This window comes from Vigna angularis, chromosome 2 (genome assembly GCF_016808095.1).
Source record: "Vigna angularis cultivar LongXiaoDou No.4 chromosome 2, ASM1680809v1, whole genome shotgun sequence".
NCBI lineage: Eukaryota > Viridiplantae > Streptophyta > Magnoliopsida > Fabales > Fabaceae > Vigna > Vigna angularis.
The window spans coordinates 31,563,964-31,581,664 of record NC_068971.1 but is presented as its reverse complement, the minus strand read 5'-3'; the positions used below and the strand labels follow the sequence as shown (position 1 = coordinate 31,581,664).

Genomic DNA, 17,701 nt, shown 5'->3' with positions numbered 1-17,701 from the left:
ACTCATTTTGATGATATATGTGGTCATACATTTTGATACTTATAAATTTACATCCTCTATGAATGAACTTGTGTATTCTTAAATGTTGCACATACATAAATACATTGGCATTCAAGCACTAACCGTTTTACTATGATTTAAAATTTTATCGGTAATTTGTACACTGATTGATTAAATCCAGTATTGTCAGCCCTTCTACAAATTGATACGGAGAGAAATTGAAACAATTTGAATTGTTGATTATTGTCAGGGGGCATCATTTTATTTCATACATATACATTTTGATGTATGTCTGCATGATTTATTGTCTCTTGCTTCAAATATCTTTTCTAATACCTTTTTTGCTAACGCCCAAAGGGAGAGAGATAGTTGAAATTATTTGTTAATGCTGATTGAATTAACAAGAGAGATAGTTGACACTATTAATACTGGATTGATAGATGAAATATTTTGTGTCTATGTGTCTGAATATAACTGTTTGAAAATAGTTTCTGGTTCTGCATTGTACATCATGATTGTTTTATACATCATGGTTGTGCATCATAAAAAAAGGGGAAGATTGTTGATAGGGGGAGCAATATAAGTGCTAAACCCAGTCCCTGATGTGTTTTGTTTTTTATGATGACAACACATTGATTGTAACAACACTTATATGTTTTCATGACAACAATAGAAATGTGTATTTATGATTGATACATATGTTGGTATGTAAACGTTTCTTTATGATTGATACATATGATGATATGTTGTTTGGTATGCATACTTCTATGATCATAATTGGGTTTATATCTACTATATGCATACTAAAGGTTTTTCTGTGATAAGACCACAAGCATAAAGCAACTCTATATGAAATAATCGATTATAGTGATGTTGTAATCAATTAAGTTCATCAGATAGCTTATGTTTTAAATTGTGGCAAAACAACAAGTTTTAACCGATTACATTAAGTATAAAATCGATTAAAACTCGTGTCTTTGCAAACATTTTCTGGATTGTGTTGTGATGAGTTTTGTGTTGAAAATGTTTTCAAAATGCCTAAGTGTTGTACTTAATCGATTACACATTTTATGTAATCAATTAAGTTTGTTATACTTTGAAAATTGTTTGTTGATGAGTCTTAACTGTCTCAACGGTCATATTTTTATATGTTTTGACTTGCGTGATAAAGTCAATCGATTTCATTATGTGCATAATCTGTTAAATCTGTTTGAATGTTTTTTAGGTGTAACTCTGTTACTAATTTAACCGATTACATTATTATAGTAATCGATTAGATTCTGTTATGAGAAAACTATAAATTGACACATAGCACACTACTCTATAGACTTTTGATCATTCTAAATTTTCATATCTGATATTTGTGAATTGAGAAAAGAGTTACAAGTTTCCTGAGACGCTCCAAGAAACAAGATACACAGAAGTTGATAATCTTGAAGGTTTCTTGAAGAATAGATTTGGGTTTTCATTATTGATCATGCACTACTGAGGTGTACTCTTGACTGATCAGATTTCATTTTTAGCAATCTTTGATTGTGTTGTTCCCTGTGCGTGCGGCCAGGAAGAAGAGCGTGGAGTTCTTTGTACTTTGAGAGATGTCTCAAAGGGTGACTACAAAAGAGGATTGTTCTTGTTGTAGGGTTTTGTTGTTGTCTATATTAGATTAGTGAGTTAGAGAGGTGGTTACACTTGAGAGTTGGTCTCTATAAAGCCTTGTTGTAAAAACTCATATCTTTATAGTGCAATTGGCTTTTAATCTCAGGTTGATTGAAAGGACACTAGATATAGGCATTGAGGCCGAACCAGTATAAACCATGTGTTTGTATTTCTTTCCTTATCTCTTTTACTTTCATTGCATGCGCTTTATTGCTTGGATTTCAAGATAGATTAAAGATCATTCTTAGTTTGCGAAAAGATTGAAAAAGTAATTGTTTTTATTGATCACCAATTCACCCCCCTCTTGGTAAGAGAAACAAGGCACTTCTTTTCTTATAGCTTCAAGCGAGGAACATTATGTGAATATCTTCTTTGTCTCTAACGTCATACTTTTTGATATTAGATATGTAGTACTGTTGATGCATGTAGTATAGCTTATTTGCAAAATTAGAGTAAATTGTGCATGTAGCAAATATGTTTTTTTATCACTTTTGTTGTTTTTGAATGTTGAGCATTTAATGTCATTTAATGCTTGCTCATAACAACAAAGTGCATTTTGATTTTCTAACGTTGGGTATCATTTTTTTGATTAAGCACTTTTCTCTAAGGATACCAAGCATATATTCCTCATAAGATGAGGTATTTGTTAAGCTCATGGCATCATGAGTTTTGAGGTATTTCTAAAGTTTAGCTTGCTTAAGCTTTCTTAACATTTTAATCATAAAGTCTTTTAATATGTTTTGTCAAACACATTGTCTGGACCTATTTTGTTTTTGAGAGAGGTTGAATACCTATTCAAAGTATTATAAACATTGAGCGTTTAACTCAATCTCTCTTGAACGTTTTAAGGCAGAACATCGCTTAGCCATGCGTCTGGGTTTTTTAGCCTAGATGTTTTTCTATTTTCTAAGACATGAGTGTTTACCTATGTTTTCTATGTTTAGGGTTCAAGCTCTAAGTCTTATGTTTTCACCCCCAGGTTGTTTTCTGATTATTATCCATTTTAATATTATCTGATTAAACTTCAAAACATGAGAGTTTTTGGACACATAGATGATTTTGTCTTTAACACATAATCTTGTAAAGTGCAAGACACTCCAGTTAAGAAACTATCTACCACTACTCAACGCTCCCCAAAGGCATGCAATCCTCAAAACTCTTCACCAAACCATCAACCCCAACCATATCAACACTTTGATTACCTTCTCCTTCACCTCTCACAAAATAAAGACTATGAACATCAACCTTCATCTAATGACCATCAAAACCTACCCATTTTTGAACCAGTTCCAAGACACATCGAATAAATATCCCTATGGCATTCCTCTGTGCCAATCATCGTACCATAACAAACCTTCATTAGCCTATCTTAACGTACCACCAAATTTCATTGTTGCTCTTCCATGACCAGTTATCACTAGAAAAACCCATCCTAATCTCATTCGTTCACCCCATACCATATACCCATAGGAGCAATGGCATATGTTCGTCAAGCATGCCCCTCTTCAATCCGTCATTATTTTGTAGAGAAAGAAGAGATAAGAACGACAATGGAGTTATCCCTTGAAGAAGGACAACCATCATCAACTACAAGTGTCTACATCATTAACGTGAAATCTTATACTCCTCTATACCAATTTGTCGTCGTTCATCCCTTAGATGTAAAGGGAGGTCTTCTAGCACCGTTCTACACCAACATGGCACTAACAATGCTGTAACTCAATCGATATAGTAACAGACGCATAAGAAATTTGTTTGTGGTGCCTGACACAATAACGCCCAATACTATCTTTCATTGACGAGATCTCTTAAATAAAAAAAGGTAGAATCAATCAAAGGTCCAACACCTACACCTACAAAGCCATCTATAGTAAATCCGAGAAAGACATGGGATAAGAACATCCACACCAAAAATGATGAGTTAAACACTTATTAGTACTAGAGACAAAGCATATTCAAATGCAACAGAGACGTCTAGACCCAACCATGTTTCAACAAGTCCCCTCTCCTTCAAGAATGAGAAGGATGGAAAACATCTTGGAGGAATGTGTCTTTTACAACCCAACCGCTTCTATCACTTTGATGACACCAATGTTGCTTTCTTGGTAAACCCTAATGATGTAGGCTACTGGCTCATACCAGATTAAAACAAAAGTTTTGTAATGACAAATTTCCATAGAAAAAAAAGTTATATAAATCATTTTGATTTTATTAAATATTATATAAATCATTTTGATTTTATTAAATATTAGTCCCTCAATTTAACATAATTGTTTTCTTCGTCCTTCAAAAGATCTACAAATTAGTCCTCTAAAAATTAAAATTGTTTCTTTCTTTCTATTAAAAAATAATTTATAGAAATTAGTCCTAAAAATTTATGTTAGCCCGTTTATTTCTTCTTCATTAGTATTGTGACAAATCGAGCATTAGTATTCTCCGCTCCATTACTGACTCAACTATTTACTTTTTGTTTTCTTGAAAGATTAAAAATAACATATATATAGTAAAATTCAGAAACTCAATATTTGAATATTTAATTTTAGAAATGATTATTTTAGCGCATAAGATAAATTTGATATTTTCTCATACATGATCAATCTTGAATAAAGATAAATAACATTACCGAAATTTTGGTCAAGAACTAATTAAAATAAACTTACTGGCTATCTCTTCTACAAATATCCGCACTCAGAATCCAATATTTTTTTTTATATATTTTAATTTACTAATAAAATAAGTATATGATCGAAATCTACCACGATATCATGCACATAAATATACTCATTCAAACTATATAAAATAAAAAGCACAGGTTAATCATTTAGGAGAATGTCTAAGTACACTATTATCCAAATATATTATTTCTCTTTCACAGACCTTCTAACTATATTTATCTACCTACACTTTGGCTTGTTCCTAAATTTTTTATTTCATCAGAGGCTGCACAATAAATTAAGTTGTTGACTTTTTATTTTCTCTAATTAATTTTACAGTTTCAATGATTATCATTAAACTTTAAACTATATGAATAAATATGCATTATCTTGGTGGATTTTAGCACGAGCTAGTGCAAAAATACAGCATCGTGGGCCACTGTCTAATATAGTGGTTATTGTGACATTTTAAAATTATTTAAAGTTCGGTCCTTTAGAAAAATGAAATTGCTAGTTTTGATAAATGTTCAACATCCTATCCATAAGAGGGTACCAATCCAAATAAATAGATTTGAATCTTTAAAATAGTTAAATATAATTAGATATAAACTATTAATACGATATTTTGTATATTTATTGGGGTTAAAAGTGATTTTTAAATGATGTTAAATAAAATATTCATTTTTGAATTATTTTTTTAATTCAAAAATATTCATTCTTTTTTTCTTTTTCATCTTATTATTAACATAGTGGCTTTTGGAAAAAGTAAAGTTACCTTTTTTATGTACCTTTTATAGCAACTTTATTAAAAAAAATCTAAAAAAAAGTTTAAACAAATACCAATTGGTGATTTTAGTAAAAAATAGTTATAATATTTTACTAAAATTTCAAATTGGAATATTTTAAATAAAAACATCAATGAAAAAGAATCAATATAAATAGGTTACTACTCTTCTTTCCGAAAATTATTAACAAAATCGGTTTCACGCCAGGAATTTGGTGATCCAAAAATTAGATATTCCAATTAACTTTTTTCAAAATTCAGGGTGGAAATTGTAATTGTGGATTCTTCAAGATTTTTTTCTCAATTATTTAATTTAATGTTTCAAGGTCTTTTGGTTCTAAGATTTGAGTTTTAAGTTAAGCCAAAATGTTTGCACTCTACTTAGTTTCTAAGTAAACATAAATTTGGTTAAACCAGAATTGGTATCCTTCTTTTAAATATTTCTTTTGTAAAACATTCTTTAAGTTTTAATCTCCGGTTTTATATTATTATTTTAATTTTAGTATTTACAAAGTTTAAATACGTTTTTAATCTTTATAAATATTATTGTGTCATTATGGTTTCTGTAAACGTATTTATTAATTTAAATCTTACACAATTTGTAGTCTTTATCATAAATTATGGTTTACATTAAAAATGGAAAAAGTAATTTGATAAAAAAATATAATTTAAATTAAGATAATTATATTTTTTAGATATATAATTTAAATAAGTAATATATTGGTCGTCTACTATTAATAATATAATTATATATATATATATATATATATATATATATAATTTTTATTTCTTGTTTATTATAATTTTTATTAGGTTGTAATATAACTTTTTTCCTAGTTAAAAACCAGTTTTCTTTATAATTAAAAACTAATAAATTATATTTTAGAATTAATTTTGTTTCAATTTCAAGTATGATGAAATAACATCGTTAAGGTCAATCACTACATTCAGGTTATTGTTTATTTTAGAGTATGAAATTTTGTCACAATATTATTTTTGAAAGACGTCTTGAATGATGGAAGGAGGAAAGAATATTTAAACTATCCAAAATTGTAATTCTCACTTTTCTAAGCTCTTTTGGAGTTGTTTCTTTTTTAGACTTCTTCTATCATTTCCTTCCAGGTTCCACTTCATCTCATTTTCTTCATGCTTTCGCGCCTTCATCATCTTCATCAAGGGACCTTCATCAACTTGGTTGAAGGAGCTTCCATTATTTGATATTAAGAGCAAAGGTCATTTCCTTGGAGGTCTAAAAGAGATAAGTGTCTTTACCCATTCCGTGTTGTCTCATTTAATCCTGTCATGTTTTGTGTTGTTTTTGATCCATGTATGTGTTCCATGTGTTTTTAAATTTTGATTCAAACTACTTGTTCTTCTTGAATCATCTAGTTTGTGTTGTAGGATTTCCATTTTCCATGTGAATATGTGTAGAATTTTCTCTATGTTTTATAGGTATGGGTTATGTTTTGAGTCTTTTTCTTTGATTTTATGATCCTATTGTTTTGTCTAAAGTTTTGTTGAATCCAAATTGTCATTATTTTCATGTTCATTTTACAAATATCAAAAGTTGAAAAATCATTTTGTGTTGCACCAATTTTTTGAGTATTTTCTACTTCTTGTATGTGGCATGGGTTTTGGGTATTGTGTTCTTGTATGTTCATGCTTGTTTGTAGTGTCTTAAACAAGTCTTAGAGTTAGGTTTCCGTAAAGTCTTTTTCAAATTGTCAAAATACAAATTAATTCCTTAGAGTCTTACATATAGTTCATAGTTTATCGTTTCCGCACATTGTTCTAAATTAAATATATTATATCTATGTCACGCCGTTATCGTAATCGATTCACCAAGCACAAGATCTTACACGCACCCGTAGAGTGTTGTGAATTTCTTTTAGTGCGATATGTTGTGAATTTCTTTGCTGATAAAAAAATATGTTGTGTATTTAAGAAATCTGATTAAAATAATTTGACCATAAAAACACTATTATTGTAGTTAATAATAGACATTTAATTTAAAAATTAAACTCGTATTTGTCAAGTGTGATAAAGACGATGTTGATAAAACATAAAATAAAATATCGCCTTCTTATTCCTTGACACAAATGTCTGCAGCAAAGGGGGAACCGACAGTTCTTATCTGATAAGCATCCACTTTCTTTTTAAAAGCAAAATCATGCAGAATAATAATATTAAATAGCAAGCAATATGATTAATAAGTTGTATTTGTTTTTAACTTAAATTCAATGTCATATTAAACAAAATACTACACACCTTTACTATTTTTTAAATCAAGTTACAAGGCAGCAGGCAAGTTGACTTTTCTATATACTACTCTATGGTCTTCGTCAAGATTCTGAATTTCGTAATCATAAGTAGTAGCTAATCAAATAATTTTAAAAAGAAAGTAAAAAGTATAGTTGGATTGAGACAAACAAATCAATTTTACATTAAAAAGATTATTAAATAGTCACTAAAATAAAGATAAAAAATATTAATCACTATATTAAGTTAGATACTATTTTAATAATTAAAAGTTAGTAATATCTAATATAATTTCTATTATTAATATAAATTTTTTGAATTTGAATCTAAAATTTGTATCTAATATTAGTTTTAAAATTTTATTTACTTACTGTTATTCTAAATTAGACCTTATTAAATAAATACTAATTTAAATTTAAAAATTAATCTAGAATCTAATATCGGTGAGTAACTAAAATTTTGATGATTAATATTAGAAAGTATATTATTTTTTTTTTCAAAAATAAATTATAACATTTTTTATTGATGATAGAGATTATTTTAAATATTAATAATTTTAGTTTATATAATTTAGTTAATAATGATTAATTATTTTTTATTTTTAAATTAGTTGTTATCTAATGACTTTTTATAATACTATTATTAGATGATTCGATCTTGTCTCATATTTGATAGAAAATATTATCATTGATCAAATACAAGTATAAATATCAATACGTGCAATAAAAAAATAAATATTTTTTGAAGATTCAGATAAAATATGAAATATAAAAATATATAGACCTAGAAAAACTTGAATAGAAGAAATCTTGAAAGGACTTGGAAAATGAAAACGAAGGCAAAAAAAGTACAAAAGGTTAATTTCGAATTGAATTCGAGAGAGATCAACCTCTCTAGAAAACGTATTGATAAAAAATAATCAACGAAGAAAAATCGTTGGAAAGATTTTTAAAGAAAGGAGATTTAGAAACAGTTAGAATTTAGTTATCAGTTAAAGAACACATACATGCAATTGGTATAGGTTGAATAACTTGAACACAATTCAAGATGTTTCGAAAGTTATTTTTTGAAATTATAAATTTTCACTTTTACCATTATATATGGAATATGATAGAGATTTTGTAAGTGTATTGTCAAGAGATTTACCTCAATAAAACATTCTAACAAGTTTTATTCTTCACTTCAAATGTGTATTAACAATTGATACAAACGATAAAATGTAAAATTAATGTATGTATATGTTTATATATAGGTAAACTAGCAAAGTAAACTAAAAACAACAACTAAGCATTAACAGAAAACAGAAACTAGAGCAATGAAGAAAAATAGCAAGCAGAGTTAATGTGGAATATGATTGGAACATAACTGAGATTGAAAAGCAATGCAGAAACGTGGATTTGGATAAGCAACAACACTAGCAATAGAGATGATTGAATGGCATTACAGAATTGGAATTAAAGAAAAAAATGAACCATTCACATTGAAGAGAAAACCATTGACAAAGAAGCTCCAAACTTCACAAACTATAAAATCTAAAAACTGAAAAACTAAACTAAACTGCAAAGTAACATGAGTGGAAATGCATAGAGATTAAAGGAATATGAGAATAATCAACCAATGTCCATTTAAAACTGAGTATCCATGATGCTCCAATGGTTACAGAACCCAAAAAGTAAAGGAAAATGTGAAATCCAGAAAATCAGCCGTGTTTTGCCTCCTCGCCTTACGTGCGCTGCTTTCTGCCACTCTAACGCAAAAACTGACCTAATTTTTACTCTATTTGGGCCCTTCCCTCTTCAGCCCACAATTCAACTGAGAGAAAGAAAAATATACCCTATGAAATTACAAAACTATCCCTACAAACAAGAAAAACTAAAACCAACCGTCTTGTAAACGCATGTTGTCTTCCAAATTAAATTACAAGCTCCAAAATTAAACAACAATAGTCTAGAAATCAACATAAAAAGAATCAACTCAATTGGAAACCTTTAGAGTTGAAAATTTTGTGTTTTAAGATTGCACTCACTGACAATTAACTAATGTAACATGAATTACCATTTTAAGTTATGTTGGACACTAATAAATGACATTAAGCGATATCAAGATAGAGAACACGGTTCAAAAATGCGTTGAACGCAAATGAATGGCAATGGTCGTGCTACAACTCGTACAACATTCTAAAATTTACAAGTTTAAGCTAAAATTGAAAGATAAAATAAACATAGATGCTATGGGAGTGTAATAAACTTTAATATGAGAGTATATTATACAATCTTTTATTGTTTTTACCATCTTTTTTAGATATCACAACTTTAATTCAATAACTAGTTTTCAATCTTATATCTTTGCAATTTAATGCTTTTATACGTTTCTTTTGTTTTTTTTACATTAGAACCCTTAATTATTGTTTTCTTTAGAACGAACTTACTCAATGAACTTAATTGAAATGTGTTTATCGGATTTACACCTAGGTTAACCTTTATACTACATTAGTAAGGAGGAAAAGCTTAGTTTAGTTTGATTAGGCTTATACGACACCAAAGACCTTTATCAAAATGGTGTCGTTGTTGGGGAACACATGCCATTAACTCTCATTGATTGATTTTCTTTCTTTTGTTTGCATAACACCTCGATTTCTGATATGTCACGGGTTATTAAAAACCGGAAAAATTCAAAATTTATCATTGTACGAAAACGTACTTAAAAAAAACTTTATCCAATTACATTATTTCGAGTAATAAAAAAACGAATGAAATACTCCAATTATATTGTCTTAACTTGTAAAACAAAATAGTTTTAATTGAATCCCAAGGTTTTTCCCCATCCTCTCTCGAGTCTATCATGCTTCTAGAACATCTCAAATATCATTTACTCACATATAACACATTATACGATCGTCGTCGCACTACTACAAAAAAGTGCATAGATAACATTTTTTTTATCATATATAGCGCTTTTTAAGTGCTATCTATATCTACGCTATCTATTAATAGCTAGTGCTTCTAAAAAAAGCGCTATCTATTGACAGTCATCAATAGATAACACCTTTTTAAAAAAACGCTATCTATTGGTTTAAATTTTTTTTAAAAAGAATAATTAATTTTAGAATAAAATATTTCAAAAAATATATAATATTTTTTGAAAATAAAATATAAAATATTAGTTTTATTTTGCACAAACCCATGTTATCTATTGGTTCTATTATATATAAAAAAATATATATAATATTGAGAAAAATATGACAAAAGTTTCAAAAAGAATGTTCATTAATATGAATAAAAATTATTCATACAATAATATTTCAAAATATAATCGTTAAGTCGTCTAATACGTATCATGACATAACATTGTTTTATAAGATAATATATACAATTATAACATATATATCCTATGAGTACTTATAAGCATGTACATCACCATAACATAACCTATAAAAATTATACTAATTACATAAAACACCAATTTTCCTTAACTTCAATGATTTGACTGTCACAATATTGTTCACGTAGACCATAAGGTCATACATAAGTAAGTTCATGACAATTGTACAACATTATTTCTATTCCATATTATCTATAAATCCCTTCTCACGTCTAGACTCAACCAACATCTTTTCGAAAATAAAACCACTACACATTCATAAATTAAAGTCATTTATTCTTCTTTGAAATTTTCACTTTAACCTTCCATATAATCTTATTTTCTTTTTAAACTATGTATCATCATCTCAAAGAAATTCCTATTATTTTCACGGACGTTCATTCAAGGTACATGTTCATATTTAATCACATATTATTACCCTAAACTAGTTAATTTTCACTCGTTATTGGTTTCCACTAGACAATCTTGATATCCCCCGGTACATTGCCTAGTAATCCTAGTATTAACAAGTGTTTTAATTCTCTTTAGAATGCTTTCTCTTTCCTCTTTTCTCTCTACTTACAAATCATAAGCTAATATTACAATAATGCTTGAGAGTGTTTCTTTGCTTTTTATCTTCTCAGATATTTTCTTCGAGCTTGAGCTTCTCTATGCTTTTCTCTAAACGATACTTTTCTTCTCTCTGTAGGATGATATTTTCATTGAAAGCTATCCTCCAGATACTTTCTATGAATCATCTTTTATTTAAAGGCTCTTCAAAATATATCTGTTAGACTAAGCTCTAGCCTTGAATATTGTGTCTTCTATATATTGTCATTTGAAGCAGTCGTTAGTTAAAGTCAACTTGTCAAAGCAGACATGCTTTTTCAGTACTTTGATGGAAGTAGGTTGTACTATTTTTCTAGCATGACTTTTGATGGACAGAACATTCTATGAATATCTTCTTTGTCTCTAACGTCCACTTTTGATATATTTCAAAGAGAGTAGGTGGATGCGTGTAGTAGGTTATCTCCATAAAATATAGCATGCAGTAGATATGTTTTTTCGCTTATCCCTTTTTTTTGTCTTTCAACTTTGGGCATTTAATGACATTTAATTCTTGTTCAGAACAATAAAGTGTTTTTTACATTTATCATTGAGGTAGCGTTATATCATTTAAGCTTTTCTCTAAGACAACAAACATTGAATAAGAACTTCATCTTTGGACGAAGTGAAGGGTTTAGCTCATGGTATCGTCTAGTCTATTGTAAACGCTTTTAAGATTTTTGTTTCTTTAGCTAGAGTGTTTAACAAGTTTTGTCTTCTACATGTTTTTGGAATATATGTTGAGACACTTAAGGATTTTACCAAAAACATTATCTCGACACTTTAACATCCTTATCCATTTGAGAGTTTAATTGATTATCGTTTGGTACAATATAACTTTCTCGTTTAGCACAACTCTCATAAACGCTTTGACTTGAAAGTTGTTGGGTGTTGCGTTTGGATGCCTTAATTTGAGTTGTTTTATGTTTCTTTTATGCCTAAATGTTTTCCTACGGTTTCTCCTATGTTACTAGATGATTGGGGATTTTGAGCCTAAAACTTATGTTTCTACTTATCCAATTATTATAATTATAACTGCTTCAAATTCTCATTTTATTTAATGTTATTTCGTTAAACTTCAAAACATATGAGAGCATTTAGATATATAAATCTTATAGACGATTTTGTCTTAACACCCTACACTCACTAGTGCATAATTAGCCTTTAACGTCACCTCGTAGACGTCGGTCCACCAAACAACCAACGTAAATTATTGACCGGTGGCATTTTCGTAAATAAGTGGGCATATAGACGTCCGTTAGGATTATAGACGTCGGGGCCCCTCCTAACGAACTTCTATATGGCTGACATGGTAGGTGAGAAGTTATTTTTTCAGCCATCTAGACGTTCGTTAGGAGGAGCCCCGATGTTTATAATATTATAGACGTCGGGGCCCCTCCTAACGGACGTCTATATGGCTGACAGAGTAGGTGAAACGTTCACCTAGACGTCAGAGCCCCTCTAAACCGACGCCTATAATCCCCGCGAATATGAATTTTTAAATCAAAAAGACGTCATATTAGTTAGGGCCACGAAGTCTATACTATTATAGACGGCGGACCCCTCAGTACCCGACGTCTAGAGCTATTTATACTGCAAAACGTGAACTCGCGAGGAGTTACGCTCACTGTTCATCGTCTTTCCCGCGTTTTCTCTCTGAGACATTGCATTTCCATCGAGTAACTTATTATAGATGGATTATAACTTATATAAATACAATCATTAAAAAAATGAAGTAATTAGATATTTCAACTTAAAAAAACCTTAAACACTATCTTTATAAAATAACAGTAATATAATTAAAAAAGAAATAACAAGTCTAATTAAATATTTAAGAATACTAAAGATGCCACTAGACAACTTCTGCATGCTACGCTATAAATGATATCTTCTATATAAAAAGTAACTTAATCAGAAGTCATCTCACAACTGAATTTTCTAAATACATAATAAAAGAAAAGTAAAAATTTTCACTTGATAAATGTATACAGTTATATTTTTTTAACGATCACTTCAATATAAAAATATATATAACTAGAACAACAAAATGACATGGCGAAGTCGTAACATAATTTTCTGAAAGGAAAATCATTTACAAAATTTTGAATAAGAATTCACATACAAAAGTAGACGATGAAGAAATGAGACCATCAGTTTCAGTTTTTGCAAGCATGACTAAAAAAGATTATCATCATTCTCAATAATTGTAAAACTATATATAAAATCAAATAACATGTACCTATGACGACATACTTTATAACTTTTAATTAAATAGTTTATTTTCAAAACTCACGGTTAAATTAACAGTTCTTATTAGCCCGTTTATTTATACAAAAAAATTATATCATTATATAACTATTCTACTTCACATTTATTTTTACCATATATATATATATATATATATATGTGTGTGTATGCGCGTGTGTATGTATTTGGTTTGCTATTGTTGAAATGGCATAGAAAGAAAACATGTATAACTGTTGGAGAATCACGAAAAGTTTTGCCAGAAACTTTTGTAAAAGGCTTTGTAGGCTACTACACATGTAGTGCTGTCGATAATGTTGAAAATTAAGCATAAAGGCTTAAGCGTGTCCAAGAATATACATTGATGTTACAAAACTTCTTTCACTGTTACTGAAGATGCAGCTCCTTCAGAACAAGTTTTATTAGAAAAAATAGTTAGTTCCTTACAGTTTGACATCAATTATCCTCCTCAATGCACAAAAATCAGAGTTAATATTTCTACTAGTTTGTATTCCAAATAACCACCAATTAAAGGAATAAAGGATATTCGCCTGTATATATTTTCAGCTGCTGGACTGAGAGCTGAATTTACATAACCTAGTTGTACTGTCATGATAAAACTTTGAACCAGAACACCCAATTTGAGAAAAAAAAAATGTAAAGAAAGAAAGAAAGAAGATTGTCTAAGAAGAGTTTAAGCAAACTAGATGATAGTTGTATGGACAATAATCTTATTTTTGTATCAAAAGGGGAACTAAAGTACTATAACAGTTCCCATTGACGACGTAATTGGCAGAAGAAGACATAAATCTGCCAGTGGTGGTGGAAAAGAAGCTTCAAAAGGGAGTGTATATTTGCATCTGACTCAAAATGTGTTCAAAGTTATCTGTTGTCTTCTCAATTGGATGAGTGTGGACTCCTTCATAAGTAGTCACCACTACCCCTTCGTCTTTGGTTAGGCGTTGGACTTGCTTCTTCACATTGCACCCTTGATGCGTGCACCTGTAGTAACTCCTGCACATTTGTTTAACTGCTTCATGTATTGCACTATATATTCATATACGTAACATTTGTAGAACAAAGAGATTCTTTTTATTGGATCATGTAACAAATCATTTGCATAGTTTCATGTTCAACACTTGTTTTTTGACATTAAATAACCAACAGGGTCGTGTGAGTTACATATTGTACCCCGAAATATATATGTATATATATAATGGCATCATTCAGTTACAGTTTTTAATGTGAGAAAAGTAAGCAATAATGAAAAAATGTCTGCGCTTTAAACAAGCTATTCTAATGTTAAAGAAAAATCAGATATGACACGAGATCATGTCTCGATATTCTGCATATGCAGAAAGTTTATGGGTTTCTTCATCGTTTCCTACAGTTTGGACTGACTTACTTTTAGAAAAGGACAATGATTTCCAGCAAAAGCTATCATATTCATAAATCCAGCTATCTCGTATGAACCCTTTTAATTAGATTTATATGAGTTATTACGGCATGATTTTCTCTAATATTGTTGCCATTTTTAGTTTATTTTTATCTCTATTTGTCATACAATATAATTTACAAGCATAATCTATCTTCCAATTTTCTAGATATAAAGATTAAATTATATATGCAGTATATATACATATTGCGTGCACGCAGGTGCACAAACAGGTTTCGTTCTTCTATTCTCTTTTGATTTGACCCAAGATAAGACAAGCTAGAGAAAATGGTACACGAATGAAGAAGAAAAACTCAGAAAATGGTACAGGAATGAAGAAGAAGAAAAACTCAGCAAAGATGAAGAAAGGATGAAGCCATAAATACTTTTTAACTTCTCCTTTACAAACACAGATCCTAAACAGACGATCCCAATAACAAAAGCTGTACCAAGACTGCTAGCTAGAACAGTGTTTTCGATTTATTATCGCCTAGTGTGAACTCAGCAAGAACCTCGTTTTTTTTTTTTTTTTTTTCATTCTTCTTAATTCAATGTTCAAACCAATAAGAAACATGGTGGGGTCTTGTCATGTTTGTACAATTACACACGTATTTCCTCAGTCAAACTTAGCAGGCGTCACTGCCACAAAGGAGAACATAACACGATGAAGAACGAGAAGAAAAAGGGAGAGAAATCAAACAAAACTAAACCAGAGAAAAACAATAACAGGAACAACAACAACATGAAACGAAGAAAGCAGAAACTAACCTCGGAAACTTGTTGTTTTTGACAGCTTTTTGGCCATACTTCCTCCACCGATACCCATCATCAAGAATATCAACCTGGCTCCTGGTTTGGAAAGCATATCTAGGCTTTCGAACCTTTTTCTCCCCTTTCTTTTTGCCATTACTGTTACCATTTCCCAAACCACCTAACTCATCACTCACATTAATGCCACCAGTGATCTGAGACATTAACATGGCAGCATCTCTACCACCTTCTCCTTTGTTTTCATGATCACTACCACTACTCTCATTACTAGGCCTTAGACCTAGGAATGCATTGGAGCTTTGACCACCAAAACCATGCTGAGAGGTTCCCACGCCACTCTTTGAAATGGGGTAGCTGGAAGAATTGGAACAAGGAAACAACATGCTATAATTCTCCATCGAAACCAACCCAACCTCAATTTTCCTTCTTACTATATATATCGGTAGAGAGAGAAAAGAAGTTGTTGGTAGTGAGGGAAGAGGGTTTGGAAAAAGAAAAGTGTGTGTGGTAAAAAGATTTCAACAAATATAAATGGTTGGGGCGGCGCTTAATGTTAACGTGGCTAATATCATCGATACATACATGCACCCACCCGAATATCGTCATCAAGGAAAGAGAATAGAAAGTCCAATGAAAAACATATATATTTATATTATATATATATATATATATATATATATATATATATATATATATATATTATGCGTGTCTGTATATGCATGATGACATACTGCATATACAGACATGCATACATACAGTATAGTAGTGAGCATGGTGTCGTAAACGGCACGAAAATTCTTCAAGTGTGTGTCGTGAAAATTGAGTTTTATTTATTGTAATAAGAAGAGGGAGAAGTCTAAGGTGGAATTGTGAGGCGGCTCCATCGGTAGGATAAAGACACTACAGTATTATTGTTTCTTTGTTTCTTATGTATTTCGGATTTCAGAAACATAGCAATTGCAAATCTACCTTTGAAAATTCAATATAAAATACAAAATTACTATTTACTGTTTCTCAATTCAAAAATTAAGGATAAACAGTAACTTTGATCACTCCGTCATTTTCAAACCCTGATTTTTTTTTCACCTGTGATTTTAGACTTAATAACACCCCAAACAATATATTCAATTACCAATCTTGCACAAAGCTATTTTTTTATTTTTTTTGTATTTTAATTGATTAAACTATTTTTGAATTTTCTTAAATGAATACGATTGAACCAAGATAAAAAAATATAAAAAAAATTTAAATTGTTGAGACTAAGTTAATAGAGAGAGAAAACCACACTAGTACTTTAATAGGAAAGTATTAACTTAATTCGTGTAGAATGATAATATAAAGAAGTGATACTATCAGCGTCAGTTTTAATATACTTGCGGGTAAAATTTAATAAGATTGCCATACTTGACTTCAAAATTGAAGAAGAGCGTAAAACTAGGTATTTTCTCAAAAGTATTACTTTATTATTAGTTTTTCTTGTCCCTTATGATTTTGATGAGGAGATTATAGAAACTTGTGTATAAAATATAAAGCAAATGAATAATTGAATTGTGAAATAGTAAGAGTGATAAAGAAGTGGTGAGATTAGTGTCGCCTAGTGGGGTGTTAGAATTAATGAATCAAGATTTGAAAGGTCTGACGGCAAATGGTCATTGTTTGTGAAAGTAGTGGTTTTTGTTTTGTGGGTGATAGTCATGGGGAAAACTAGAAGAAGTAGTTCTATTGGAAGTAAAAAATTAATATCTGGGTTATGGTCACAGTTCACGTGTTGAAGACAAGTAATTAAATGCAATACGTAAAGGAGGTTTTGGTCAGCGAGAGAGAATGGGTGGGTGCAGAGTTTTGAGGAGCTTCCATGAAATCACTAGCTCCTCCACCAAATGATAATTCCGCCAACTCTATCTAGCTTCCACCAAGTTGGCTCCACTATAT

The 17,701-nt window shown here is 30.0% G+C and overlaps 1 protein-coding gene across 1 annotated transcript; it reads right to left on the bottom strand.

The window, feature by feature from the left end:
• Window positions 1-14,046: 14,046 nt before the first annotated feature.
• LOC108328346 (probable WRKY transcription factor 75) lies at window positions 14,047-16,322 on the bottom strand. Its single transcript, XM_017562205.2, has 2 exons — window positions 15,767-16,322; window positions 14,047-14,577 (listed from the first exon to the last, which is right to left on the bottom strand). The coding sequence occupies exons 1-2, from the start codon at window positions 16,165-16,167 to the stop codon at window positions 14,400-14,402; spliced, it is 579 nt and encodes a 192-aa protein (XP_017417694.1). The 5' UTR covers window positions 16,168-16,322; the 3' UTR covers window positions 14,047-14,399.
• Window positions 16,323-17,701: the final 1,379 nt, after the last annotated feature.

Bases quoted from the DNA above. Each gene is read 5' to 3' on its own strand.
- LOC108328346 (XM_017562205.2), bottom strand. From the start codon at position 16,167: ATGGAGAATTATAGCATGTTGTTTCCTTGTTCCAATTCTTCCAGCTAC. The intron at 14,578-15,766 runs GTTAGTTTCTGC...ACAAATGTGCAG, and splicing joins AAAAACAACAAGTTTCCGAG to GAGTTACTACAGGTGCACGC.